A 23,535-nucleotide genomic window follows, 5' to 3' on the forward strand; every position below is an offset into this window, starting at 1 on the left:
GAACTTTTCACCTAAGAATCTCTTCAGTGATCAGTATAATCAAGCAGACAAAAAAGGATATAGGAGATTTGAAAAATAAGTTTGATCTAATAGACATATTAAGAACACTAATAACAGGACAGTGTGCATTCTTTTCAAGCAGAGATGGAATATTTTCAAAAACTGATTCAAATGTCAGTCCATAAGCACCTGAAAGGAAATTTCAAAAAATCCATACCTAGGATGTGTTCCTTGAACATGGGTTAATATATAAGACATGTTCTTTGATTCCTAATTTGGAAATTAGAAAATACATCTGTTTAAAATTAAAACCAATAGTCCAAAGAAGAAAACATCTTGGAAATTTTTTAAATGATAAGAACTAAATACTATTGGGAATACTTAATATAAGAATTTGTGAAATGCAACTAACATGCTGGGGGATTTTGGTGTTTGTTTTTTCAAGGGTGGGATGGCAAAGGCTGAAGGCTGAGGAAGACGCAGAAGTCAGAAGACCTAGATTTTAGTCCCAATTCTTCCATGTAGCATCTGTGTGACTTTGCTGAAATCAGTTAACACCACTGGGCACATTTCCTTATATGAAAATAGAGGGAAGACCAGATAATCCCTAAGGGCCAGGGACTATAATGTCAGTTAAAATTGTGTGGTTCCGCTCTGAATTACTTCACAAGGTTGCATACCTTTGATGCAGGTCTGATGAATACTAACAAAATATTGATATTTTATTTTGGGACAGAGAGAATCTTTGAAGACCATGAAAACTTGGTTGAAAATCTTCTTAATTGGACAAGAGATAGCCAAAACAAGCTTATATTTATGGAACGTATAGAAAAATATGCACTCTTCAAAAACCCACAGGTGAGACTGAATAACTTACAGAAGCCATGATTTCTAAATGTTCATCTTACATTATTCTATTACTTTTAAGTTAATAGAGTTTAAAACAAAAAACAAAAAACTGACAACCACCTAGTTGGAGCATTGTGGTTTCAAAACCTCATGGGAGCATTCACTACTGCTGAAGTGGAAGGTCTGCTGGGGCCCTGGTGTCAGGCCTCAAAGAGGCTACCAGTCTCACAGAGCCAGATGGGGTGAGCCTTTGGGGCATCAGAAGGAACTCCAGGGAGATACCAGGTTTCTCCTCTTTGTAATCCAGAGCTGTTGAACTCAGCTGTTTATTTGGTGAGCTTCTCATCTATCAAAGAAAAGTACTTTCATATTTAAATTCTCTACTTCCTCCATTTATCCAGTTGACACTTTATTTTGACTTTTTAAAAAATCTCAATAACCTTGATTATAAATGATTCTACCTTCTAGTTTAAGTTACCTTGATTTATTTGGCATCTTTGCTTATTTCAGAATGTTTAATACTTCCTAACACAAATATTTTATAAAAATCAGTAGGTAAGAGAAAACAACTCCACTATAAAAGGAAGTAATGAAAAATGGTTGCAGTGTTAAAAGTATTAAATAATTATCCTTCAGACAGCTTAATCATGATACATTTTTACCAGATATTTTTAGTGAACAGTACACATTTGGGAATATTAATAGATCCTTTTATACGTGATTATGAAAAAGTTTAGAATTAGAATTCAGATTTTAGTTGAGTCAAGCAAATGATATAATGATAGTCTCAGAGAATTGAGAATTTCTTCTCTTAAAGCCAGAACACAAATTAAAATTTTTGTATCTGGATCACTTAAGCTTAGCATATTTTAAGGAAATTTGCCTTACTCTACTAAATTTGTAAACCTTTCAGGTCCTTTCATCAGTTGTTGAAAACATTTGCCATCTGTTACATGTGATATCACCTCCGGATTTGGGGCAGGGCTGTTTATGGAATAGTTCAAGATATTGGGAAAAATGAGGAGGAGGAGGCATTTTAGCCCTGATGCTCATGCACCAGTTACTTTTCAGAGCAGTATTCCTCTCATTCTATACAAGAAGACACAATTGCGAAATCTCTAGAAGAAATCATATATGCACCTGTTCCAAGGGAATAATAGGGTGGGTTTATTCCTTAACTTTCATCTATTTATTTTTCCAGAATTATCTTCTGGGGAAAAAGGAAACCGCTGAGATGGCAGATAGAAATAAAGAAGTGCTGTTGGAGGTATGACTCTTCACTCCCCTCACCGTCTTTTTTCCTGCACATTAAAATATTAAAATACTAAGCACCTTTTTTGAAGTTGAGTATATCAATGCTATATATTCACAATTGCACTTGCAACTAGAGAAGCCTATATTCCTCTATATCCTGAGGGGGAGAATTCAACTATGTGACTGTTAGGCCACTGAAGAACCTCTTAAAATCTGTTATTTTGCCAAGTAATATATCAGTGGACTAAAAAGGAGTCATGAGCTGTTAGAAGCAGACAGGTGGGGAAAAAAGGCTAGTCAATGAAGGACATGACTGTGGTGTTTTATCTATTTACCCAAAGAGAAATTTGAATATACTTAGTTATTTACGGAATACTTCAAGCCTTACCTTTATATAATTCAAATAATTTTATAAATCATGATCTTTTAAGATGTACACATATATACATACATACACACATGCGCACACACACACACACACATACATACATACGCCCCAGTGTTAATAAAATAAATTCAAACATAGTTCAGTTTTTTGTTTTTTGGCCTTTGCTGATTTTAGAGAACTAAAATCAAAGAAGTTAGTATATTTAAAAACCAGAATAAATTTAGTTAGCAAAAAGGCAATTAGGAAAATGAAGATCAACACTCACCTTTTCATAGTAATACTAGTTACAATTAAAAATCCTCTTTAGGGCACCTGGGTGGCTCAGTCGTTTAAGCGTCCGACTTCAGCTCAGGTCATGATCTCGCGGTCCGTGAGTTCGAGCCCCGTGTCGGGCTCTGGGCTGATGGCTCAGAGCCTGGAGCCTGCTTCCGATTCTGTGTCTCCCTCTCTCTCTGCCCCTCCCCCATTCATGCTCTGTCTCTCTCTGTCTCAAAAATGAATAAACGTTAAAAAAAAAAAATCCTCTTTATAATTCCTGATTTCTCTGTACTTGGAGAAGAGAGAAATTAATTTAGGTTCAAAATATTCTATGTTAATATTTAGTAAGGATTTCTATTTTTCTCTTACCAAATACATAACTGATTTTTTAATTACATTTTTATCTAATATAGACATTAGAATTCATAATTTTGAGTTTACATTGCTTTCAACCTAGTTTTAAATCTTTAGAAAATTGGGGCGCCTGGGTGGCTCAGTCGGTTAAGCGTCCGACTGCAACTCAGGTCATGATCTCGCGATCCATGAGTTCGAGCCCCGCGTCGGGCTCTGGGCTGATGGCTCAGAGCCTGGAGCCTGCTTCCAGTTCTATGTCTCCCTCTCTCTCTGCCCCTCCCCCGTTCATGCTCTGTCTCTCTCTGTCTCAAAAATAAATAAAACGTTAAAAAAAAATTTTTAAATAAATCTTTAGAAAATAAATGACCTCTTTGTTTTAGAATCATATAAATTGATAATTTTTAAATTGTGAATTTTAATTTATCACTTAGCAGGTTGCTTTCTTTTAAAATTTAGTTTGACAGCTAATCAAAATGTGTTGTTAATTTGGAGAAAAAATAAAATCTAATGCTTATGTTAGCTCTGAGACTTTTATTAAATTTAGTGTTATACTAATTTATTAAATTTAGTGTTACAGTGTAAATGCTGTTTACAGATGCATTTAAATCCTGTTACATGCAGCTCAGTTGACAGTTCAGCTTACTTTCTTCAAAACAGTGTTAGGTAGGGACACCTGGGTTGCTCAGTTGGTTGAGCATCTGACTCTTGATTTTTGACTCAGGTCATGATCTCAGAGTCATAGGATGGAGCCCTGAGTCAGGCTCCACCCTGAGCATGGATCCTGCTTAAGATTCTTTCTCTCCCTCTGCCCCTCTCACCCGCACCTGCATACCCATGTTCACTCGTGTGCACGCTCTCTCTCTCTCTCTAAGTTAAAAAAAAAGGGGGGGGGGGTACCTGGGTAGCTCACTCGGTTAATTAAACATTCAACTTTGGCTCAGGTCATGATCTCATGGACTGTGAGTTTAAGCCCCATGTCAGGCTCTGTGCTGACATCTTAAAGCCTGGAGCCTGCTTCAGATCCTGTGTTTCCTGCTCTCTCTGCCCCTCCCCCACTCCCACTCTGTCTTTATCTCAAAAATAAACATTTTAAAAAAAATTTTTTTTTAAGTGTCAGGTGAAAGTTCATAGGGATAGCCATAGTTGTTTCACAATAAATCTACATGATGTTTAGAATAGGATGTTCTAACTGAGGTAAAATTACCAATGTGGTTTTACTACAAAGCCATTTTGGTTTAATTATAGTATCATGGATTTTACAGGCTAAACACAGTTTTGTTTTGAGAATCAAAAGATCACATGTCTTTCCAAATCATCTTCTTATTTTAGGAATGTTTTTGTGGAAGTTCTGTAACTGTACCAGAAATTGAAGGAGTCCTGTGGCTGAAAGATGATGGTAAAAAGTCCTGGAAAAAGCGTTATTTTCTCTTGCGAGCATCTGGTATCTACTATGTCCCTAAAGGAAAAGCAAAGGTGTGTCCCTTCTGTTGGCTTTTGAGCTTCCTCATTATGGCAATTGATTTTAATCTGCAGTGAGTATGCTGAGAGGGTGAATCCAGGCTCTGATGGTTTCAACTCTTGTAGGACACACAGGATACTGCTTTGTTTATTGATCTGTTATAAACAAAAAGACCCCTGAAAGTGGTCACATTTTGGTCATTCATTGGGCCCATCTCAATTATCTTGTCACATTTGAAATCATACTGTTATTTAGTATTTTTGGAACTTCTGTCAGAGTAGGTTTTGCTTGTTATTGTTTGGGGATAATAGATTTTTGGGATTATAGGCATTTCAGCCTCACTGGGATAATATGCTCCTGCTGAGGGCCCGTTTGGTAGCTGTCACTTCTCTGCTTACTAGGGACCAGCACTGTTTTAAACTCTTTACAGCATCATCTTATCCAGTCTTAACCACCATCCTAAGAGGTATATTTTGTTGCCTCTATTTAAGGTGAGGAAACGCTGACTTAAGAATCATTGTACTTGAGATATGCATTACAAGCACTGAACTACACGATTCTTTATTTTTTTCCAGAGCTCTGTTATACTATGTTGTATTTAATATACTATATTATATTTAAAGTCTCTTTAAAATGCCACCCTTTCCAAGTAAGTGTGTTCATTGTGAATGGCAGGCAGTAAGTGAAATGGACTGCCTTTTTGTTGCATTATGGATAAAAGAAGGAACATTTATAGAGAATCTCACTGTCTTGTTATCTACAAAATATCACTATTTCCACTAAGCAAAGTTTTTATTCTCCACCAGAAACTGTTAACCAAGTATGATATTTACTTCTTTATACATTATTGTTCATTCAGTCTTTTGGGTGTTTTTATCTTAGGTCTCTCGAGAACTGGTGTGCTTTCTCCAACTGGATCATGTCAATGTTTATTATGGACAGGACTATCGGAACAAATACAAAGCACCCACAGATTATTGTCTGGTGCTAAAGGTAAGCATGTTTCTCTTTTTAGGAATTAAAAAAAAATGTAATGTTTATTCTTGAGAGAGAGAGAGAGAGAGAGAGAGAGAGAGAGAGGAGGGGCAGAGAAAGAGGGGGACACAGGATCCGAAGCAGGCTCCAGACTCTGAGCTGTCAGCACAGAGCCCGACATAGGGCTCAAACTCATGAACCGCGAGATCATGACCTGAGCTGAGGTTGAATGTTTAACCAACTGATCCACCCAGGCACCCCTCTTTTTAGGAATTTTAATTGATGTTAGACATAGAGCTAGTTATTGGACATTTTAGAATAGTTTATATCTCTATTTGGTATACTATTTTTGCCTTCTCTTTAAGTTTTGAAGAGAATAGTGAAGGATGGTAAGGAAAAGAAGTATATGCTTAAACCACAGCTGACCACTAACTCAATAGCCCTAATTAGATTGATGTTGCTAAGAAATGATACTGTATAAGCTTTGGGTCAGAATATACAAAATATTTAAATTTTAAATTTGAGATTTTTATCTAAAAGCAGGCTAATTTTAGGAAACTTAGATCAAAGCCAAAAATGGGAAATAGGTATTTTGTGTTTTAGTTCTTTTCCTGTATTTACCCAGCAGAACCATCAGGGGGCAATGTGCCCAATTTCAAAGTGGACTGGCTCATATCTGGTCCAGAAATGATTTTTGTCACTTTTTCCAGCAAACCATAGCCCTGATAGCCAATGCATATATTATGACCTATCTGAGCTGTTTTTAGTGAGTTTCTTCCCTCTTTTATCCAAACTTTTGAGCTTCTCACACGGACTATAACTGTGCTTTTGAGAACTGATATTTTTAGTGCATTTTAAGTAATCTTTGGAACACTGATAAAGAAAACATTTAAAAATTCAAGATAGGGGCACCTGGGTAGCTCAGTTGGTTAAACATCCAACTTCAGCTCAGGTCATGATCTCATAGCTTGTGGGTTCAAGCCCCAGGTCGGGCTCTGTGCTGACAGCTCAGAGCCTGGAGCCTACTTCAGATTTTGTGTCTCCCTCTCTCTCTGCCCCTCCCCTGCTCGCACTCTGTGTGTGTGTCTCTCTCTCTCAAATATAAATAAACATTTAAAAAAATAAAAATAAAAGTTCAAGATAATTATGGAGATGACTTAAGTTTTCCTCATTGGTTCCATCTTAGTTACCTCTTGGGTAACTACTTATGTCTACATGTTTATGTCATTGATTTTTCTTTTCTCTGAGAATTGTCAGTTGAGTTTGGGGGTAGAGTTTTCATTGCTTTGGTAAAATTAACTGTATTGTAATGGTACCCCTTTAGTAAATAATCCTTTCCTGGAGAATACTACTGTATCATTTAGGTTATAGCAACAAATAATTTTTTAAAAGTCATTACAAAGTAGCTCAATCCAGTAGTTTTCAAAATAAAGTCCAAGCTCCCTGGGAGTCCCTGAAACTCTGTCAAGGGGACTGTGGTGTCAAAATTACTATTCGGTAATGCTGAGATGTTATTTGTCTTTTACACTCTCATTCTCTCACAAATGTATTGTGGAGTTTTCTAAGAGATTACATGACATGTGATGATAATTTTGCTGTCTTAGGTAATGGAACATATATTTGTATACTTTTGTTATTTTAATTTTTCTCAGTTTTAATTTCTTATAAGGTAAGTATCAGTAGACATAACCCATATAAGTGAAAGTTATTTAGGGGTCTCATAACATGAAGGCAGTAAGAGTTGGTTATTTCAAGGAGTCAGGGTTGTAAGAACCGAAATTTCTTCCTTCTTTCCCTATTCCATCTTCTGCCTTATCAGCTTATCCTCAGGCTGGCTTGCTTCACAGGTACAGATGACCACTGTAGTTCTAGGCATCACCTGGATGATGGATCCATGATGCAATGGATCTAGAAAAATCCAGCAGCAGAAGAGGGACTGTTACTCCCTGTATTTGTCTAAGAGTGAGGAAATATTTCCCAGGAGCTACCAACAGTCCTTCTCTTGAGAATCATTGGCCTGAGGACATGCGTACCTTTTTTTTTTTAATTATTTTTTAAATTGAAGCACAATTATCAGATGGTGTTTTAATACTTTCAGGTGTACAATATAATTCAATAATTTATACATTTCTTCTTGCTCATTAAGAAGAATGTACTCTTAATCCCCTTTATTTCTCCTGTCCCCCCACCCATGCCCCCTTAACCACCAGTTCTATGTATTTGTCTGTTTTTGTCTTTTTTTGTTTGTTCATTTGTTTCTTAAATTTCACATATGAGTGAAATCCTATGCTGTTTGTCTTTCTCTGACTTATTTCACTTAGCACTATACTCTCTACGTTCATTCATGTTGCAGATGGCAAGATCTCATTGTTTTATGGCTGAGGAATACTCCTCTGGGGGTGTGTGTGTGTGTGTGTGTGTGTGTGTGTGTGTGTACACACACCATGTCTTATTTATCCATTCATCTATCAGTGGACATTTGGGTTGCTTCCATAATTTGGCTATTGTATATATTGTTACAATAAACATAAGGGTGCATGTATTTTTTTGAATTAGTGTTTTTGTTTTCTTTGGGTAAATACCCAGTAGCAAAATTACTGTATCATATGGTAATTCTATTTTTAATTTTGAGGGGAAATTCCATACTGTTTTCCATAGTGGCTGCACCAGTTTGCATTCCCACCAACAGTGCACAAAGGTTCCTTTTTCTCTATATCCTAACACTGGCTATATCATATGTTTTCGATTTTAGCCATTCTCACAGTTGTAAAGTGATATCTCATTATGGTTTTAATTTGCGTTTCCCTGATGATGAATGATGTTGAGCATCTTCTGTGTCTGTTGGCCATATGTATGTCTTATTTGGAAAAATTCTGTTCAGATCCTCTGCTCATTTTTTGATCAGATTATTTGTCTTTTTGGGTATTGAGTTGTGTAAATTCTTTATATACTTTGGATATTAACCCGTTATTTGACACATCATTGGCAAATATCGTCTCCCATTTGTAGGTTGTCCTTTTGTTGATGATTTCCTTTGCTGTGCAGAAGCTTTTTATATTGGTGTGGTCCCAATAGTTTGTGTTTTTTTATAATTTTTTTTAACATTTATTCATTTTGTGGGGTAGGGGCAGAGAGAGAGGGAGACAGAATTTGAAGCAGGCTCCAGGCTCTGAGCTGTCAGCACAGAGCCTGACATGGGGCTCGAGCTCACAAGCTGTGAGATCATAACCTGAGCTGAAGTTGGATGCTTAACCGACTAGCCACAAGGGTTTATTTTTTTTCTTTTATTTTCCTTGCCTGAGGAGACATACTCATAAATATGTTGCTAGAGCTGATGTCCAAGAGATTACTGCCTGTGTTTTCTTTTAGGAGTTTTATGGTTTTCAGGTCTCACATTTAGGTCTTTAATCCATTTTGAGTTTATTATTGTGTATGGTGTAAGAAAGTGGCCCAGTTTCATTCTTTTACATGTAGCTGTTCAGTTTTCCCATCACCATTTGTTGAAAAGAGTGTCTTTTCCCCATTATATATTCTTGCCTGTTTTGGCATAGATTAACCATATAAGCATGGGTTTCTTTCTGAATTTTATATTCTGTTCCATTGATCTATGTGTCCTTTATTTGTGCCAGTAATACTGTTTGATTACTACAGGTTTGTAGTATATCTTCAAATCTGAGATTATGATACTTCCAGCTTCATTGTTCTTTTTCAAGATTGCTTTGGCTATTTTTGGTCTTCTGTGGTTTCATACAAATTTTAGTATTATTTGTTCTAGTTACATGAAAAATGCTGTTAGTATTTTGATAGCAGTTGCATTAAAGCTATAGGTTGCTTTGGGTAATATGGGCGTTGTAAGATTTGTTCTCCCAATCCATGAGATTGGACTGTCTTCCCATTTCTTTGTGTCATCTTCCATTTCTTTATCAGTGTTTTATAGTTCTCGTAGTACAGGTCTTTCCTTGGTTATGTTAATTCCATTATTTTTGGCTTAGCCTAATCAGAATGCACATCCTAAGATGAGGGATTGACAGACTTCCAAACAAAATTGAGGCTCTTTCAGAAAAGAAGTAGGGGAGAAGAAATAGCTGTGAGGAAGGCAACAAACAGTGTCTCTTACAGCCAAAATTAATTATCACCGCTATTATTTTAATCCCTTTTGCAGCTCACAGAATTCTTAGGTCAGGAATATTTTTGTTCAGAGGAGTTGTTCGCTAGCTTATATAGTAATTTATGTACTTCATATTTGCTTTTAGTGAAGTGTAGGTTAAGCTGAATTCATATATTTATATTGCCTACCTATTTATATCTAAAAATGTTCAAGGTACTGAAATAAACCATACCGCTAGGCACAAATAGTAGTAAAAATAATGGCTGTCATTTATCGAAGAACTCCAGGGTAGCAGACACTGCGCTAGAAGCACTGCATGACAGTGTCACACAGATGTGTTCTAGAGTCCCCATTTTTCAGATATGGAAACTGAGGTTTAGAGGGATCAATGTTCTTGAGACGACACAACTGTTAGTATTTAAGACCTGCCTTTTTTTCCTGCAAAGTCTGTACTAGATTTTGCCTATGTAAGTATTTTTATTCTTGGGCATATGAGTTCTAACAAACCCAAAAATGCTGCCACACAGGATCTACACAAATGTAAATATTTATAGGGTCTGATTCTACTTACCACCTTTGGGCTATAATGACTGAGTCAGTTCTTCCAGTAAAATGCAGGATACAGGAAATATAATACACACTTGTAGAAAGTAATAAAGCACATTGTTTAGTAACTAGTTTATTTTTTTATTTTTTTAATGTTCATTTATTTTTAAGAGAGAAAGACACAGAGTATGAGCAGGGAGGGGCAGAGAGGGAGACACAGAATCCAAGGCAGGCTCCAGCCTCCGAGCTGTCAGCACAGAGCCAGATGTGGGGCTCAAACCCACGAAACATGAGATTATGACCTGAGCAGAAGTCCAATGCTTAACTGAATGAGCCACCCAGGCGCCCCTTAGTAATTAGGTGTTTTTTTTTTTTTATTATGTATTTATTTTTGAGAGAGACAGAGACAGAATGCAAGTGGGTTGGGGCAGAGAGAGGGGGAGACACAGAATCTGAAGGAGGCTCCAGGCTCTGAGCTGTCAGCACAGAGCCTGATGCGGGGCTCGAACTCACCAGCTGTGAGATCATGACGTGAGCTGAAGTCGGACGCTCAACCAACTGAGCTACCCAGGCGCCCCAGCAATTAGTTTTTTTAAAGGTATTAATAAAAATGATGGGAAGAGTTTGCTCATGAAATATGACAATGAGGGAATAAATAGGACATACGTTATCTATTATCTGAAAGAGCTCCGTACATGTTGGATACATGTGTATGCGTGTATATACGTTACTTAAAGGAAACTTACATTTCTAAAATACATATACCATGGTAATTGTTGGAATATAGCTCATCTTACCCAGGTCTAAATGTTTATTCCTAAAGAAATGAGGCAAAGTAATTTATTTTAGTATGTTAGGTAAGAAAGAAAAAATGGTTAATATTTAGAGGTGTGGAATATGAAAATGAACTTCAAACACCATTATTAAAAGAAAGATGTTATATGATAATGGTGGAAGTAGTAGAATTGAGTGTTATGTATTTTGTTTTTTAACTTCTTACATGTTAGTGAGAGAGTTAATTTTCAAGCCTATTTGTGTTTCCAAAGTAATAAATGGGTAGTATATATTCATTGGTTTTCCTTTGGCAGTTGGACTGTGATTTTAGAGCATTACTTTTACTTAGTTTTAAGAATTACCTGTCTCGGGGCACCTGGGTGGCTCAGTCGGTTAAGCATCCAACTGGTTCAGGTCATGATCTCGCGGTTTGTGAGTTCGAGCCTCGTGTCGGGCTCTGCTGACAGCCTGGAGCCTGCTTCAGATTCTGTGTCTCCCTCTCTCTGACTCTCCCCCATTCATGCTGTCTTTCTGTCTCTCTTAAAAATAAATAATCATAAAAAAAAAAAGAATTACCTATCTCAATCAAATTTTTGGCATAAACAGAGAAAATTAATCTGATAGTACAATAGTAATCCTGAATTTCCTACTGTATTCTTAAATATTTTTATTTAATTCTCACATTTTTCCTTTGTTTTTTTTTTAAGTGTATTCATTTTTATTTTGAGAGAGAGAGACAGAGAGCAGGGGAGGGGCAGAGCGAGAGGGAGAGAGAGAATCCCAAGCAAATTCCATGCTCTTAGCACAGAGCTCAGTGCAGGTCTCAAACCCATAAACTGTGAGATCATGACGTGAGCTGAAATCAAAAGCTGGAAGCTTAATGGACTGAGCCACCCAGGCACCCCTCAGATTTTGTCCTTTATGAGAGAATGCAAACTTTCCAAATCCACATCATTTTAAAGATGAAATGATAAAATAGCTGTTAATTTGTTTAGGGGAACAATTTGATTATATATATATATATATATTTTTTTTCTTTGCAATCTTTAAGAATCTAAATGTTAAGCTTTTGGTTTTTGACAAAGAATGTTTCCTCCACACTTGCTCCTAGCTCTTGTGTGATGTTTACAGTGGTGGAATGTTAATGGGGGAAAAAGAGGAGAGAGGCATCATTTTTTGGAAGAAGATATCACCACTAATAAGACAGAAGTATGACATTATAATTAAAGGTACAGGCCCTGGAATGGATGGCATGGTTTCAAATCCTAGTTCTTTCACTAATAAGCATGAATATGTGAGCAATTTGGAGTAATGAGCCTCAGTTTCTCTTCATTTGGTGAAGATAGTAATATGTAACTCATCAGGTTTTCCTGAGGAGGGAATGCACTAATTAATATATGTGACATATTTAGCATAATGCCTGGTATGTACTAAGTGCTCAATAAATGGCACTTTATATCTCTACGCCCAACATAGGGCTCAAGAGCCCCATGACTCCTGATCAAGAGTCCCATGCTCTATCAGCTGACCCACCCAGGCACCCCAATAAATGCCAGTTTTAAGAAAATAATATTTTGGTGGAACAGGCAACTGCCTGAGGTATTATTGCGGAGCCTGGGTGACCGTAATGAAGGCTCTAGAAGGATTGTCTCTATTACGTGGGAAGTTAGAAAAGAGAAGTTATGAGGTCCAAAAATGAACTTTAAACTAGCAGGTAATCTGCAGATACTCAAATAATCATATCCATAGTATTCTTCAGGGTGTTATATGGATTCCCAGGTTAGAGAAATGAGAGGATGGAGGATTGTTTCTCTTTGATTTTCTCTGATATTTTATTGATAAAAATACTCACTTAATGTAGAGAATGAGTAGAACACGAACGCTCAGGCAGGGCCACTGCTGCAGTTGAATGCCCATGTGTGGTAGGTAGCCCTGCTCTCGGGAAATGGAAGGAATTGGTCAAGAACGGTTTGTGAATCACCATAGAGGGGGTGGTGGTAAAGGCTGAGTGCCACCTTGTAGACCTTTGTTCAGATGTCCACACCATGTCCTGTAGGCAGTGCCTGAGTGAAGCAGGAGATGGAGAACAGCTACTCTTCAAGAGCTAGCTGGCAATACTGAAAAAAGCTCTTTTTCAGTCATCCCATTTTATCTTTTTTTTTTGTTAATGTTCATTTTTGAGAGACAGAGATAGAGTGAGGGGGGAAGGGCAGAGAGAGAGGGAGACACAGAATCCAAAGCAGGTTCCAGGCTCTTGAGCTGTAAGCACTGAGCCCAATGTGGGGCTCAAATTCATGAACTGCGAGATCATGACGTGAGCTGAAGTTGGACGTCTAACCGACTGAGCCACCTAAGCGCCCCATCCCATTTTATCTTCTGCATGGACTGTGACTTCTTCTGTTTTGCTCACAGTATATCCCAACACCTACTTAAAGATTTGGCTAACAGTTCTTAATATTTCTGTTACATGAATGAATGAGATAGAATTCTTCTTTCTTGTATGGAAAATACATCTCCTCTACCTGTCCTCCTTTACTTTTTCAAGATTGCTATGGTGGTTTATTATAATATAATTTAATAAGGATGAGGAAATATATGCCAAGAGAAGGCCATGGAACCTATAGAATTAGGAGAGAAAACTGTTACGTATTGTTTTGCTAACCTCTTTTTGCTGAGGACTTATTGTTTAAAACTTTGACTATAGCCTTTAGTAACTAAATTGGTTTTGGTATTAAATGTTTTATTATAGGAGCTGAGCTTTCTAAAGCAATGCATAGAATAAAATAAATGGATTTAAATTCCTCACACTGTAGACCAGAGAAATGGATCTTTTTTTTCTTTTGAGAGAGAGAGAGGAAGAGAGAGACTGATGTGCATGGGGGGAGGGGGAAAGGGAGAAAGAGAATCCCTAGCGGAGAGTCCTTTGTGGGGGCTTGATCCCACAACCGTGAAATCATGACCTGAGCCAAAATTTAGAGTCAGATGCTCAACCAACTTATTTTATTGATCTCATGGATTCCCACAACAAATGTGGTTAGAGAATCTTTAAAGCCTCTCATAATTGAACATAATTGTAAATATTTCCCCAGGTAAAATATAGCCATTTCAAAGTTTTTTCAGAATAACTGAAAAAAGAAGTAATAAATTAACAACCATTACATCCAGAACCAAGTGTGATTTGGGGCTTTTCTTTCCAGGTTGTGGCCCAGTAGAGTTAAAATACCTTCAGTCCATTCTAGCACTTGCATTGCGTAGTTGGTCTGGTCAGTCATCTCCCATCCTAGCTGCAGCTGAAAAGTACATTGGATTGTGAAAACTCATTCTGATGATGCAGTTGAAAGGCTGCTCATTCCTTGGAGGGTACGTGCTGTGGGTAGAAGGGGTGCAGGGCAGTGCTCAGGCCACAAAGGGGGCACCACTGCACCAGGTGTGAGCACCCACTTCTGTCTTAGGTGCTGTGTCCTGCACTTCACCCACTCCACCCATTGGTTCACCTCCACAGAAGCTCTAGAAGCTTTACCAAAGACGCTCTCATTTGGAGTCTTCTGAACTCATGATTCCAATGGGTTCAAAGTGAAACCAAAATTTTCCCTTTCATAGTCTTACAGATGAAGAGTTATATTGATTTGTTAACCTTGATGGCCTGTTTCTCTGAAATACAGAAGGTATTTGGGAATTAGCCATGACATGAAGGTATTTTTTACCTTGCATATATCTTGACCTAAAATTTAACATAAGTTTCTTTGTAGTTTATTTTGTAAAAATACTTATGGGCCATTTTATTTGGCCTTATGCCCACATAAGAGGTTTAAATTATTTTTGGTCATTACTCTAATGGCCTATAACTTGTCAGGGTATGTTTCAGCTTTGATAGAGTTTTTCTTTAGTTCTCCAGGGGACTGAATTAGACTTTGCCTTTAATATTGCAGCACCCACAGATCCAGAAGAAATCTCAGTATATCAAGTACCTTTGTTGTGATGATGTGAGGACCCTGCACCAGTGGGTTAATGGTATTCGCATTGCAAAGGTAGGGTGTTTTTGTTTCTGTTTTGTTTTGTTTTTGGTTTGATGATAGAATATGATGAGGTGTTTCATGTGGTTTTGATTGTCATGACAATTCTAATCGTTTCATGTTTATGATTTTGTCAGTGTTTTCTGAGTTTTATGTTTGAAATGTCTTCTTTCTTTGGTGAGGAGATAGACATTTAACAGTTGGTATCCATGAAATCATACTGCTGGTAAAAGTGTAGCATCAGAGTGATTTATTTTGGCTCTGGAGAACACAGTACATGATTCTTCTGTGGCAGAGTTTAGCCTAAGTCAAAGAAAGTTTTTGAGAATTAAATTGCTTCAAGGTGGGAGTAGGGGGATGAATAAGCAGGACACCAGATTTTTAGGTCAGTGAAAATATTCATACTCTGTAATACTGTAATGGTGAATACATATCTTTATACATTTCTTCAAACCCCATAGCATGTACAACACCAAGAGTGAACCTAAGGTAAACTATGGACTTTGATTATAAGGTGTTAATGTAGATTCATTGATGGAAACAAATGCACCCTCTGGTGGAGAATGTTGATAAAAGAGAGATGGTGCATGGGTAGTAGCAGGGGCATATGTGAAGTTTCTGTACCTTCCTCTCAATTTTGTTGTGAATCTAAAACTCTTTAAAAAAAGGAAGTTCTTGAAAAAAATTTTAAGGACATCTTGAAGAAGATTATACATAATACATGAAGGAATATTTTTGCCCATTAAGTAAAATAAAATTTATTATAGCTATAAAATCAGAGTTGCCTTAGGAATAACAAAAAAAATCTTTATATTGATAAGGAATATGAATGAAATGTTAATTTATTGGTATCTTTATTAAAATGAAAAATAAGAGTAGATTATAATTTACTGGTAATAAAATAACTTTTGAAGTATTTATAGGTATTAATTTTAATGCAAACTATGAATCAGTAAACAGAAATGCATCCCCCTGTCTTACCTCACCCATCTGTATCATACCCAGTAAAGTTCACGTCACCATTTACTGCCTTCTGTTTAGTATGGGAAACAGCTCTACATGAACTATCAAGAAGCCCTGAAGAGGACAGAGTCGGCTTATGATTGGACTTCCTTATCCAGCTCCAGCATTAAATCAGGATCCAGTTCTTCGAGCATCCCAGGTAGTTTGAAACACTGAAAGCACTATTTACTGCCAATATGAAGATATCTCTATGAACTGATGGCAGACCTGGTTATTTCAGCATGGTTGTTAAAAGCAGAGCTATACCTAATGTCTAAATTATAAAATAAATTTTTTGGTGATTAGAGGGGACAATATCATGGGCTAGATCACAAATGCTTAACTGACTGAGCCACTCAGGTGCCCCCGGGCTAGATCACAAATGTATTTGAAATGGAACAGCAATATAGAGTTGTAAATTCAGGAGTGTTGTTATATATCTGTAAAGTTTATTTAAAACTCAGTCATAGTAGGGCACCTGGGTGGCTCCATCAGTTAAGTGACTCTTAGATCTCAGCTCAAGCCATGACTTCATGGTTTCGTAGTTAAAGCCCCACATCGGGCTCCGTGCTGACAGTGTGGAGCCTGTTTGGGATTCTCTCTCTTCCTCTTTCTGCTCCACCCCCTACGCTCAAGTAAATAAATGGAAAAAAAAAAATCATACTGCCAAAAAACAACTGTTGATTCATACTCAGGGGTAGAAAAGTTCCTTGGAGAAAGTCTCCATACTGAGAATCCATGATGAAATTGCCCTCCTTCCCCAGAGGATTCCTGACATTTCAACAGAGTGGAAATAACTAGAATTAGTTCAGTATCACAGTTAAGGAGGCTGTTTAAGTCATCAAACTTAACTAAAGTTTTCACAGAAAATCAGTGATACTCAAAAGTTACTTATTTTCAGATCCCACATCCTTAAAGTATGTGGTGATCACACCTAAAAATGCTTCTTTCCCTTCAAAATATTTCATGAATATGAGTAACTATGTCCTCTAAAAGCAGAATGTTTTTATTTGTTCTTACATATTATGAAAGAAATAATGACTTTAAGAGATATTTGAAAAAAAAAAACAGGGGCGCCTGGGTGGCGCAGTCGGTTAAGCGTCCGACTTCAGCCAGGTCACGATCTCGCGGTCCGTGAGTTCGAGCCCCGCGTCAGGCTCTGGGCTGATGGCTCAGAGCCTGGAGCCTGTTTCCGATTCTGTGTCTCCCTCTCTCTCTGCCCCTTCCCCGTTCATGCTCTCTCTCTGTCCCAAAAATAAATAAACGTTGAAAAAAAAAGAAAAAAGAAAAAAAAAACCTCTCATCATTTATTAGTACGACATATGAATTAATCTTTTACTGTGTTTTTACCAGGCTATGTGTTTATGCTTTAAGAAAATTCTACTTTTCAGAATCTATTTTACTTTAGGATAAAATAAAAACATGGACTTTTATGTACTTAAAATTTTAAGTTTTTTATTTATTTTGAGAGAAACAGACACAGTGCAAGTAGGAGGGAGGGAGAGGGAGACAAAGAATCCCAAGCAGGCTCCACGCTGCCAAGTGCAGAGCCTTTCATGGGAGTAAACTCACGAAACTGGGAGATAGTGACCTGAGCCGAAACCAAGTGTCAGACGCTTAACCCACCTACTTGCCCCAAAATACGGGCTTTTTAAAAAGAAGTATTTGACTAAAAAGTTGTATGACTTTATTTCATCTCTACGAAACAAAATGTGTATACACATCGGTTAGTATACATACATATATTTCCTAGTACTGTCCACAGAGAGGGCTAGGAGTGGTGACACCCCAGTGGCAGTGAAAATGCAGAGAGCCTAGATCTTGGTTTTCTAATTCCATTTTCCAGAACAAAAGAACTAGGGCTCTTTGGCAGATGGCTGATTCTAGGGCTGTGGCAGAGAATAAGAGGAGCCTGGAGCAGCTTGTAATGAAGGAAGTGCTCAAAAAACACAGTGATTAGTCTGTGCAAAGGGACACAGGAGCCACCTGAGAGAGTGTCCAGGGACCAAAGCTGTAACAGTTGGAACAACAAAATAACTAAGATCATAACCCAAATTATAAAATAAACAGCCATCAGTCCATATGGATATAAATTCTTGAATAAATAAATGGGGAAGAGACAGATCTTCTGGATGGAAGAGTTCTAAGTGGTTTGTGCAGACACTCTTCCCTCAAGGAGATGGAGCTTAATTCCCCACTTAAGTGTGGGTTGGCAGAGTGACTTGCTTGCCAAAAGGATGGTTAGGTGTGGGGGAAGGGGAGTAACTGTACAGCGCAGAAACCTGACAAAAATTAGCTCAGCCAAGTTGTCAAGGTCAGTGTCTTCAGTAATATGTCCTGTTGATAGCATGTACCCTTTACATAATGTGATGAAATTGGCACTTTGCCTCTCTTGGTCTTCTTCCCCAAATTTCATAACTGAATCTAATCAAGAGAAAAACATCAGACAAAATAATAATTGAGAGACATTCTCTAAAATACGTGACCTGTTACTCCTCAAAACTGTCAAAGTCATCAAAAACAAAGGAAGTCTGAGAAACTGTCATAGGAGACATGACAACTAACTGTAAGTGAAGTCCAAAAAAAGCTTGTGGAGTTTAGTTAACAGTGACGTATCCTTGTTGGTTCCTTTATTGTGGCAAATGTACCAGGGTAATGTAGCAACTTAATAAGGAGGTAAATTGGGTGCTAGGTGTGCAGGAACTCTGTTAGCTTTGCAACTCTTCTATAAATCTAAAACTCTTGTAAAAATGTTTATTAAAAAGGGAAGACACTTTTGAGACAATGGATTGAGAAAGACAAGGTAAGAATATGTCACAAATAAGATTTTAGAAAAAGAAATTCAGGGAAAGATTGAGAAAACAGACGCCATAATATATATTTTTTAAATTTATATAGCATTAATGCAGGTTCTTCCACACATTTTATGACATGGTGTGGTGCCTTTTCCTAGTCCAGCATCATCCCTTCTTATACAGTGTGTTAAATATTATGCAGCCTTGTAAATATAAATTGCAAAATCATGTGCATTCATGCTGAAGAGAGCTCAAGGATTCACATATTCCAGCCTCTTATCTTACAGGCTGTTGTCCTGAATAGCAGTTAAATAGGGACATACGCTAGTGAAGTTGCAACTTTTTAAAAAACATTCAGCAATTACACAAGAAACAAGTGTTGGTGAAGTTATGGAGGAAAAAGGAACACTTGTGCATTGTTGGTGGGAATGCAAATTGGTGCATCCACTGTGGAAAACAGTATGGAAGTTCCTCAAAAAATTAAAAATAGAACCAGGAATCACACTACTGGATATTTACCCAAAGAATACAAAAACACTAGTTCAAAAGGATATATGCACCCCTATATTTATGGCAGCATTATTTACAATAACCAAACGGTGGAAGCAGCCCAAAAGTCTGTTGATAGATGAATGGATAAAGAAGATGTGGCATACACAAGCACACACGCACACATAATGGAATATTATTTGGTCATAAAAAATGAAATCTTGCCGTTTGGAAGAACAAGGATGCAGCATGAGAACATTAGGCTAAGCGAAATAAGCCAGAGAAAGACAAATACCATATGATTTCACTCATGTGGAATTTAAGAGACAAAACAAACGAACAGGAAAAAAGAGACTCAAACTAAGAAACAGACTCTTAACTATAGAGAACAAACCTGCTGGTTACCAGAGAGGAGGGGTGGGGGAGCGGGGGATGGGGGAGATAGGTGATGGGGATTACAGAGTACACTTACCATGATGAGCACTCAGTAATGGGTAGAATTGTTGAATCACTATACTGGACACCTAAAACTAACACTGTATGTTAATATACTGGAATTAAAATTAAAAGCTTAAAAAACACTCAGCAATTAGATGGTGGAGAAAGAAGAAAACAGAGTAGGTTTTATCTCATAGCTTATATTTTTGCCTTGAGGATATGTCCTGACTTTATCCATAGGAGTTTGTGGCTGTTATCTGTGTACTTCTTTGGCTACCTTGGCTGGACTTGATTAATAAAGCAATCTGATAATAACCCCCCCTTCACCAAGTATTGGATGGGACTGCTTTAACACCTGAATCTCCATCATTGAGCTAGGTGCTTCCTTCTGCATGGTTATCTTGCCTGACTTGGGGTCCAGTGACTTAATCTCCCCAGTTCCCTGGATGTCAGATTGCAGTGTACCCTTCACCATACCCAGCTCCCTCGAAGAGGTGTTCTTGCCTTACCAGGAGGCCAGGCTGCAGTGTGGCTAGCTGCCTTGTGGTACCAATACCTGAATCCCTAGAAAACACTTCTCACACAGGTGTAGTTCCTAAGTACTAGTCGCTGCAGGCAAAAAAGGAAGTAGACTTCATGTATGATCTGAAGTTGTGAGAACTCTCTAGGATGGTCTGAAGCAGGGGTGTATACAAAGATTGAGTCTTGGTGTAATGAAGATGTGATTGGAAAAAAAATTCAACTCCTCTATTGGTAGTTTACTGATTCTCTTAATTGCTAGGAGTTCTTACAAGAAGTTTTCAGGATACCAGTAATGTTACACGAACCTTTCATTGTAACGGTCAGCCTGTCATGGTGAACTATTTAAAAAGAATCAAGATTTCCTACTAGCCCTAAGATAAAATTTTCTAGTGGAAGGTCCAGACAGTGTTTATATGAAATGAGTTTGAAAAGTAACTTGTTGCGCTGTGGCATAGCATCTTGTCTTGTGTAAAAGAGCTAAGTGTGCACATTCACATTGTCACAACAATGACTTATTTGATCCTATTTTTGAAAATCTCTTTTAAAGAGTCTCAGTCAAACCATTCGAACCAGTCTGACAGTGGAGTGTCTGACACTCAGCCAGCAGGACATGTCCGCTCCCAGAGCATTGTGAGCTCCATCTTCTCTGAAGCCTGGAAACGGGGCACTCAGTTAGAAGAGTCCAGCAAGGTAGGTAACACACTTGTGTTCACTGATAGGAAGAAATCTGTTTGACGTTTCATGGGTTTAGTTTGTTGCTCTTTTATTCCTTGGTTAGGACTCTCTGGGCCCTATTTCAGTATTCTTACTTTGACTTCTCCTCAAAAATGAGTATCTGTCACTTGACTCTAATGCCCTAAGATCTCAAACTAGCAGTTTAACGACTTTATCAGTGGCTCACATTTTTAAGAAATAACAATTTCTTCTTTTTCACCCTTAATCAGTTTGGATGGAGTAACGCCATTTAGTGCCAGTGCCCTAATTTTGTTCCAGAGAAGCTGCTTATGGTGCATTATTTGTTATTAATTTAATTTATTTAGACTCACTCCTTTGTCGTCTTTTCCTTTACGCTTTTTTGGCATTTCTCTGCACATTGATGAATTCTCTCAAATTTTAGTATATGTGGAAGACTAAATTCAGATGAATCCCCTTAAAATTTTGGATCCCTGAGCTTTGTATGGTAGTTTTTTCAGTGACACTGAAGGACGAGTATGATTATTGCAAGACTATTCAGAAATACAGAGGTTCTTTAGCCTAAGTAGAAGACATCATATCACACTACCTGTGAAGTTCTGTGGGCAGTGTTGCATCCCAGCTGTCCTTGCCCTCTGAGCAGGCAGGAGCCCACACCATCACCGAAGGACCAGTGGCACACCTGGCCTGACTGTTGTGTTTTTACCCAATAATCATTGTGATTTTTCTTGTTGTTGTTGTTTTGGTCTGAATCACTTTACACAAGTGTATTCACCAATGTGAATTAAACAGATATTTTCCCTTAATTTATCCAGTTATTTATTTATGTGGTTGATAAACTGGCCCTCAGGAAGAGGCATTAGTAGGCTCTTAGTAGTAGGCTCTTAGAGGCATTAGTGGTAGTGTGGGGATGGAACACTTTGTCTTAGAAATAAATATTTGAGAATTGGTTCTAATGACCTAAATTCTCAAAACACTGCCAGTTTGTTTAACTCCCGTATCAGGGGTTCATACTTTTAAGAAATTATGGTCTACCTTTCCCCACTTAATCAATTTGGGTGGAACAGCCCTATCTGGTACTAATAATTTTATATATGTAGAAAAGCAGATTTATACAATTCAGGTATCTAAAGAAAAGTCTTCTCCCTTACTAAATTTTTAATGGTGTTCTCCATGTGCATTTGAAATGAAAGGCCAAGGAAAACAAAGGTCCAAGTGCTGTGTGATGAAGCAGCATAGTTCGCCTTAGTAGTTTCATGAGCGTGCACCCTGCTATGTAGGGGTGCTAGTCTGTTTGTCTTGACCCCCCACCCCTGTGTTTCTTCTGTTACCTCAGCCTCAGGTGCCAAATGAGAAGGCCAGCACAGCTAAGGTCTGCACCCCTGCAGCAGCCAAGACAGGGTCAAGTTAAGGTCAGGGACTGTTCTTCGGAAACACATTAACCTGGGTGACTCCTGTAACCAAATCTCCCAGACTAATGCTTTTATTTTGTGCAGTTTTTAAAGAAACATGTGAGTGTCCTAATGGGCATTAGAATTCAGCCTTCTAGTCTACTAACCTAAGCATTTTTGACGCTAATTAGATGTCATTCATAATTTGGAAACAAATGATTTATATTGGATCTTCACAGTTTGTTCAAAGAACCTAAAAGATGTACCCAAACTTAATAAACCAAGGGTCCTTCTTTCACTCTTTTCAAAAGTACTTGAACCACATTCTTGTGTGAGTTGGCTCTGTGAAATGGATGACCAAATGTGGTAATTCAGGCAATGCCAGAGATGCCCAGATGGGCTGGTCAGCAGGTTGTTGGCAAACTCTCATTCCCATTTCTTGATATATCTTCTTTACTCTAGTTTTCAAAGGTTTCCTCTCATTTTCTCCTGGCTTTTTCTGTGATGGTATTTTAATGATCTTTTGCTGTAATGTTTATGAAGCATTTCTTTATGTATTTTCCAGTAACACAAATGTAAAGAATGCCCCCCCCTTTACCTGCATTGCTGGACTTCTGTGCATGTTGGATGCAAATGTCTCACACGAACACGAGTGTGTGTGTCAAGCTCATTCATTCCTGTGTGACTGTGCACGCCTGCTGAACATTCTCATATTCTCACGTGTCTGCTTGCTAGCATCAAAAAGCCATCCTCATTCCTCAGGAGGCCCTCCACCAGCACTCCTGAACCCAGTTATGGCATCTGCTTGATGTGGATGCAGCCACAGACTGAAAGGTGAACTCGACCCATCACATCTCCACTTGCCACAGTCCGGGTGGGGTCTGTGCTCGGAGGTCCACCCACAGGGGTGCCCATTCAGGGCAGGTGTGAGAAAGTCAGGGCTCAGAAATCAGGCCGCCCGTCACCCGTCAACAGCTTTTGCAGCAGGACCTTTTTCCTAGATTGTTAGGCAGTCTTGCCGTTTGAGAGTATTGCTGGGTGATCAAATGCTGTGCCTTGCTGCCCAGGGAGTCTCATTTTCGCCTTTGTGATGTCCCACTGCTGAGTCCTTTCTTGCATGTCCCAGATTCCTTGCTGTTTAGTTTTACGCAAAGCTTACCTCTGTAACTGTTGTGTTTGTTGTGTTTTCTCTCTCCCATCCCACCACCCCTTTTATACTCCTTTTAG

The 23,535-nt window shown here is 38.1% G+C and overlaps 1 protein-coding gene across 6 annotated transcripts in view; it reads left to right on the top strand.

Moving 5' to 3' along the window:
• RAPH1 (Ras association (RalGDS/AF-6) and pleckstrin homology domains 1) overlaps nt 1-23,535 on the top strand; it is a 109,011-nt gene that overhangs the window by 77,892 nt on the left and 7,584 nt on the right. For 5 of the 6 annotated variants that reach the window (XM_047872755.1, XM_047872754.1, XM_047872756.1 and 2 more), the window contains 7 exons: nt 737-858; nt 2,051-2,116; nt 4,433-4,576; nt 5,445-5,555; nt 14,895-14,993; nt 16,020-16,140; nt 20,772-20,914. In XM_047872755.1, coding sequence (XP_047728711.1) covers nt 737-858; nt 2,051-2,116; nt 4,433-4,576; nt 5,445-5,555; nt 14,895-14,993; nt 16,020-16,140; nt 20,772-20,914 — 806 coding nt within the window. Of the gene's footprint in view, nt 1-736; nt 859-2,050; nt 2,117-4,432; nt 4,577-5,444; nt 5,556-14,894; nt 14,994-16,019; nt 16,141-20,771; nt 20,915-22,873; nt 23,527-23,535 lie in introns of those variants that run through there. The other variant, XM_047872759.1, reaches the window with a different exon arrangement.

Source organism: Prionailurus viverrinus, chromosome C1 (assembly GCF_022837055.1).
Source record: "Prionailurus viverrinus isolate Anna chromosome C1, UM_Priviv_1.0, whole genome shotgun sequence".
NCBI lineage: Eukaryota > Metazoa > Chordata > Mammalia > Carnivora > Felidae > Prionailurus > Prionailurus viverrinus.